This window comes from Lactuca virosa, chromosome 6, assembly GCF_052849685.1.
Source record: "Lactuca virosa cultivar CGN04683 chromosome 6, Lactuca_virosa_CGN04683_v6, whole genome shotgun sequence".
NCBI lineage: Eukaryota > Viridiplantae > Streptophyta > Magnoliopsida > Asterales > Asteraceae > Lactuca > Lactuca virosa.
Genome location: NC_136431.1, coordinates 29,404,389 through 29,411,506, shown reverse-complemented (window position 1 = coordinate 29,411,506; position 7,118 = coordinate 29,404,389). Strand labels below are relative to the sequence as shown.

Sequence of the window (7,118 nt, the reverse complement as noted above, 5' to 3'; positions counted from 1 at the left end):
AAATAATTATAGACATATTAAAAGTAAATAAGTAATAAATTATTATTCGGTTATTTGGACTATTCGGTTCTTATTTTATAAACCAATCCAAAATCCAAAATAATAATTCAGTTTTCTTGAAAACCAATCCAAAAATCTGAATATCCGAACTAAATAGTCAAATTCAAATTGTCCAATTGGACAATTCAGTTTTATCTGAATATTGAACACCCTTAGTTTTTAGTAAAATATAGATATCATTCTAGAATTCTAGCATCTTAAAACCATTGCCACCTTGAAATTTGATAATTGGATGAAAGTATTTGATAGATTGGTTGTTTTACTGTGTTCTTGTAAGTATTATTTTGAAATAAAATTATAAGTCCTATTTTTAAAATTCAATGTCAAACACGCTACATTATATTAAAAGAAATCCAATTGTCTGGAGTTAATTTACAGATGTTACAATTAAAAAAAATATGTTTCATCTATGAACGAATTATCGTGTACGGTTAACCTTGACCTCATATGAGTACCACCAAATTTCAAAGGTTTCCGAAAGAACAACCTACGCGCGACCTTCCATTGATCCTTGATCAGGGTTCCAACATTCTAAACCTCACATTTGTCTGAATTCAATGTAAACAAATTCCCACCGTATGCGTGGAACTTTTAATTCTCTTATATAGACGAATCTAATGACAAAAGGTTTCTTAGGAGCTCAACCCATGTATCCATAGTAATTTCATAGTAGAAATATACATATATATATTTTTACATATAATTATAAAAACATTAAAAAAAATGGCTTCCGAAGGGGGGAAGAAGAAGAAGGTGATCGCAATGGCTGTATTACTTGTGGTGGGGGCTGTTGTTAGCACCATTGTCACCGTTAGAAGACACAAAGATATTGAGATTAATGTCCGGAAGGCAGGCGGCAAGAAAACCGGTATCATAGCTGCCACAGCCGTGACCACAGCCGCGACCACCGCAACTGTGATAATTCTCTGCAAACACACGGATTTCAAGAAGGTTTGCGAGGAAACTTTGAGTAGAGTTGGATTGAAAGAACCTAGGGACCTGGTAAAAGCGAATTTTAATGCAGCGATGGAGAGTATCCTGGTCGCCATTGAAAAATCATACACCCTACAAGTAGCTGCAAAGGATCCTATGGCTGCTAAGGCAATTGAGCAATGTAACGAGCTTCTACATGTATCCATTGAAGATCTAAAAAGATCGGTAGATCAAGTGAACATCTTTGATCTTCCCAAGTTGAAGCAAAATATTATTGACTTGAGGGTTTGGCTTAGTGGTGCTGTAACTTGGCAAGAAACCTGCCTTGATGCATTTGAAAACACCACAGGCGATTCAAAAATGTCGATGTGGAAATTTATGGAAACAGGGAACAGACTTACACGAAATAGTCTTGCAATTCTTGATGGAGTCGCTGAATTGTCTGTAGATGTCCAAAAGAGCCCTCGAAAGGTTCCTAGGCCACGTCCTAAACCGCTTACCATGCCAATTTCTGTGAATTGGAAGGCAGATCTCACCATTAATCCTATGGCTTTGAGACAAGATACTGGCAATGGCATGAATAATAACCCCGCAGATTCACAGCCAGCAACTGTTGGTGGGGATTCAAAGCCAATGACAGGCAATAGAAGGATGCTTGACCAATTGGATGATGATTTTCAGGATCCTGCTGTTCATTCAAATCTACAGATGGTTGGAGACTCATCATCAAAAGATGATGAAATTCCTACTCCTGAAACAAAGCCAGTGATGCCCCTTCAGCAAGATGATAATACACAATACCCTTCATGGGCCGATGGTCCACGGAGGTCTCTAATTAACGCTGATCCCTCAACTCTTAAGCCTAATGCCATCGTGTCTCAAGATGGGACAGGTAACTTCAAGACCATCACCGAGGCAGTTGACTCAGTGCCCCAAAAGCAAACCGAACCATTTATCATACTCATCAAGGCTGGTACCTACAAGGAAAATGTTGCAATTCCTCGGCATTCTAACAACATTGTCCTCCTCGGAGAAGGTCCAGCCACCACCAAGATCACCGGAAACAAGAATTTCATTGATGGAGTCTCTACTTTCCATACTGCTACAGTCGGTAAGTTTCTTTACATATACCACATTAATTATTTGATCTTGCAACAATCCCCATTTGCACTCAAATTAATATGATTAATGGTATGATATTTTATTTAAACATAAAGTTTCTCCGACCTATTACATCATTTTCAATGCAATTTTTTTTTAAGGTATGTAATGTTTTTGAATATCCTTTGTGCTAACAAAAAAAGTTGATTTATTATTAAAATATGGCTCATTTTGGGTTTACATGCAGCGGTGAACGGGGATGGGTTCATGGCGAAGGACCTATGGTTTGAGAACACTGCGGGATCTGAAAAACATCAAGCAGTAGCCCTGCGTGTCTCAGCAGATATGGCCATTTTCCAAAACTGTGTGATGGATGGATATCAGGACACCCTTTACACTCATTCATATCGACAATTCTACAGACGATGCAACGTCAGTGGAACCATTGACTTCGTGTTTGGGGATGCTGCAGCTGTTTTCCAGGACTGCCATATGATAGTCAGGAAGCCGATGAGCAACCAAGCATGCATGGTGACAGCTCAAGGGCGGAAGGACTCCCACTCAGTGGGTGGAATCGTCCTCCAGGGTTGCACTATTACAGCTGAGCCCGACTTCTTGAACGCAGCCCCAATGCCCAAGTCTTATCTCGGTCGTCCATGGAAGGAGTATTCAAGGACCATCATCATGCAATCATTCATCGACAAGAACATCGACCCAGAAGGGTGGGCTCCATGGACTGGGACTTTTGGCCTAGACACTTGCTTTTATACAGAACTAGACAACAAAGGTCCAGGCGCTGACACTTCCAAGAGGGTCAAATGGAAGGGTGTCAAAAGAATGTCTCCACGAGAGGCTAGTAAATATACACCTGCAAGATTCATACAAGGAGATTCATGGATCAAAGGAACTGGCGTGCCTTATGATTCTGGAATGATGAATATCTAAGTTTCTTTGCTTGTATATATGGTTCTTCTACTTATTTTTCTATTTATATATATATATATATATATATATATATATATATATATATATATATATATATATATATATATATATATATATATATATTTTTTTTTTTTTTTTTTTTTTTTTTTTTGAGATAATTTATATTTATAAAGTGTAATATTATTGTAGAGTTTTTTCCAAAGTGTAAATTCATACTTATCATCAAGTGTAAATTCATATTTATCAAGTGTAAGAGCATATACATCGGGCTTTTCAAATGCACTTGCAAAAAATATGTGAGACGTCAAGTCAAAATCTTTTTGCGAACACAAATCGTAATATATTGAATCTATAAAATTCAATGTATTCTATAAAAATTCAATAAAACATTCCCACGTACTATAGTTAAGTTTAATCCATGATTGTCAACTAGATATTTTTATCTCATTGCAACTCTTTCATTTGTACTTTGGATACTCTTTATATATATATATATATATATATATATATATATATATATATATATATATATATATATATATATATATATATTAACGGGGTTTCTAGGTTACATTAAATATATTTGCATTGTGGAATCATCATAAAATCGAATTATGGACACATGTAACATAGAGATCTATCTCTTTACACATTATAGCAATATATTATTGAAACTATCAGAAAACCTTGTTATAATCGAAAATCATGAATATGATTGCATAGGTCTAGTGTTACACTCATATGTATCATTGTTGAATCCTCAATTACTCTTCAGAAAGCTAGCATCAAAATTATGATTGTCTCTAATGGCTCACACGCAAACCCTAGAAACTAAGAAATGGTTTAGAGAGAGAGAGAGAGAGAGAGAGAGAGAGGAGACTGAATGAAATTTTTGGCCTAAGCTTCACAAGAGAACAAGTGGTTTAAAATCATACCCTATGAGATGTATTTATACTGCAAGATATCTAGGTACGTTCTAGTGTCGTGCTAAGTATTAAACTACTCTTCCTGACGGGTTATCACTATCAATGATTGACGCTGATTTCACCTTAGCATGATTGAGACGTCCTACTTATTTCCCCAAGTCTTCTTTATAAGAACTTGATGATTCACTGTGCAATACTACACACTGATAAAAGTTCAAAAATTTGTGTCGATTGTTAAATTATGTACCGTTGTGTATCACACGCACCAACCCATTCTTGCTCTTAAATTCTTCTCAAAAGCTTTATAATACAGTGCCTAATGTCAGACACTGATGAGAACTTGAAAAATCTATGTCGGTGGGTACATTTTGTACCAGAATGTATTACACAAATCATTCCACTCTCGCCCTTTTTATCTTATATTAAATGTAGTTAATGATTCAACGTTTAAAATCATACGTTGATGAGACTTCATAATTCTATGTAAATGATCTACTATTGGAACAACACAATAGTGTGACACACTTATCTTATCCTCTAACTTTATTTGATGTTTTCTTTTTCTTTTAGGTTACTTGTTGTCTTCTTAAAAAAATAAAAATAAAAAACAAAAGAATGTAGTGTTTATTGATGCTTTCAAAAAGGGGGAGAAATACTAGTTCTGCTACATTGTTACTTGATCATTCTTTGAAAAGTAGACATTCTTGAAAAAAGAAGATTTTGAAACTCAGGGGGAGGAAAACGTAAATGTTGTTTATCTAAGGGGGAGTAGAAATCAACATTTTACTTCAGATGTAGTTAGGTCACTCATGTGTATATATTTGATCATCAAATAGGGGGAGATGTTCTAATACAGTCTTGACTGTTTTGGTTCATTTTTTGAAATAAAAACATTGAACATGCAAAGTTCTTGATGAACATTAAGAACTTCAGTCCTAGTTGTAACATGTACGCACATTAACACACCAAAATTAGGATTACCAAGAATTTGTTCTTTCCGATGATCACATGTCAATTTCTCCATAGAAGGAAATGATGGATCAAAATCCAAATGAACATCTTCACATGTTTCTTTAGATTCAGATACTTCTTCTCCAACTAAAAGATTATCATTAATATCATCATTTTCATTAACCGGAGATTTGTTATCATATTCATTATGTGTTAGATCTTGCTCCCCCTAAACACATGGATCTACCATTTGTTGCTCCCCCTCAAAAACAACATACGAAGGTAATGGCTCCCCCTCGACTTGAGGTTGAGTAATCAAGTCCTCCCCCTCCACTTGACCAAATGTCGAAGTTTGACCCTCTTCTACATTAACTCTTGGTGTCGATGACAAATATTCATCAGTTCGTTCATCAGTTATTGTTGAGTCATCAGAGTGCTTTGATTCTTTCGAGACTTGATTGTCTTTGATATTGACCTCAGCATCAATAGCTATGTCAGGAATACTAAAAAGCAAAAAAAATCAACATCAAACGTAAGCATTTGCTCGAATTCCTCATTAGACTCAGAAAGAGTTGGTTTCTTTGAAAATTCATGTTCGACTCTTTTGACGTAGTAATCATCGAATGTTAGGTTGAAAGTTTCTTCAACTTTTCGTGTTTGTTTGTTCATCACCCTATATGCCACAAAATTATGTGAATATTCAAGAAAAATTCCTTCATCAGCCTTTGTTTGGAACTTTGAAAGATTATCTTTTAGATTCATGATAAACCATTTACAACTAAAAACATGGAAAAATTTGACATTAGGTTTCCATTTGTTAATGATTTCATAAGGTGTGAGGTTATATCTGCGATGAATAAAAGATCGATTCTGAGTGAAACATGTTGTAGAAACTGCTTCTTCCCATTAATATTGAGGTAGATTTGCATTAGTGAGCATAGTTCTAGCAGCTTCACTCAAAGAGCGATTCCTCCTTTCGACAACATTGTTTTGTTGTGGTCTGTAAGAGAAAAAAATAGTGAGAAATTCCCAAATTTGACAAAAATGAATCGAGAGCATAATTTTTGAATTTCGTTGCATTATCGCTATTGATATGACAAACTTTCTTCTTTAGACTTAATTCGATACTTTTGATGAAATCGATCATCAATTTAGTATTCTCAGATTTTTGTCTAAGAAAATAAACACAAGTAAAGCATGAAAAATCATATATAATAACAAGTATGTACTTATTCCCATTGAGAGACTCAATAGTCAAAGGACCACACAAGTCAATATGTAGAAGTTCCAACATCTAAACAATCTTTGACCGATAACGATAGGATGACCTTGATGGTGTTCTTTTCCCTGTTTGAAATTTGCTCACAAATAATCATTATCAAATTTTAGAACATGTAAACCACGAAAACGATCATTTAAAACAAGTTTATTCAAAATTTTGAAATTGAGATGAGAAAGGCTTCGATGCTAAATCCAATTGAGGTTAGAAGAAGCCTTCGATAGTAAGCAAACAGAGGGAACGCCAACTATTTGTTTTATGTCCAGAGTGAACACATCTTCGTTCCTTTTCGACTTTAACAAGACTTCCTTTGTTTCTTTGTTTGAAATCATGCTTCCTTCTTCATCAAAGAGAACTTAATTCCCAGTTCCAACGACAAGTTAAGATACACTTATAATGTTGTGCTTCAAACCTTCAACATATGTGACACCGTTCACAGTCTACTTCCCATTCATCACCTTTCCATATCATTTTACTTTGCATTTTTTATTGTTCCCAAACTTCACAACTACAACATTCTCTAACTTCCTAAAATCCCTTAGGTTCTCCTTCCGACCAATAATGTGACGCGAGCATCTACTATCAATATACCATTTTTCGTCATATTGCTTGTCACATAGAAATTGCAATCATTCAGAGAGATTTAGGTCCCCAAGGCTTTTTGGGTCCTTGGACATTAGTGTGAAAAGTTGTGTGTAGTGTCAAATTAAGAATCCAACTACAGACTTTTATTTTGATTTGGTCAATTAAATCAAATTCAACAGATTTAGGCATACAAATATAATTATTCAGTGTCGAAGTTTCAACTTTGATTTTTTCTTTTTCAACCCTTTTCTCATAAAAATCAACTTGTTTATTTTAACTTCTTGCCATTTTGAAGGATTCGACGATGATTCTTTAGATGAAGTACTTCCATTCATCGA

The 7,118-nt window shown here is 34.9% G+C and overlaps 1 protein-coding gene across 1 annotated transcript; it reads left to right on the top strand.

Moving 5' to 3' along the window:
* The first annotated feature begins 709 nt into the window (after window positions 1-709).
* LOC145120696 (pectinesterase/pectinesterase inhibitor-like) lies at window positions 710-3,062 on the top strand. Its single transcript, XM_079056495.1, has 2 exons — window positions 710-2,104; window positions 2,342-3,062. The coding sequence occupies exons 1-2, from the start codon at window positions 784-786 to the stop codon at window positions 3,037-3,039; spliced, it is 2,019 nt and encodes a 672-aa protein (XP_078912621.1). The 5' UTR covers window positions 710-783; the 3' UTR covers window positions 3,040-3,062.
* Window positions 3,063-7,118: the final 4,056 nt, after the last annotated feature.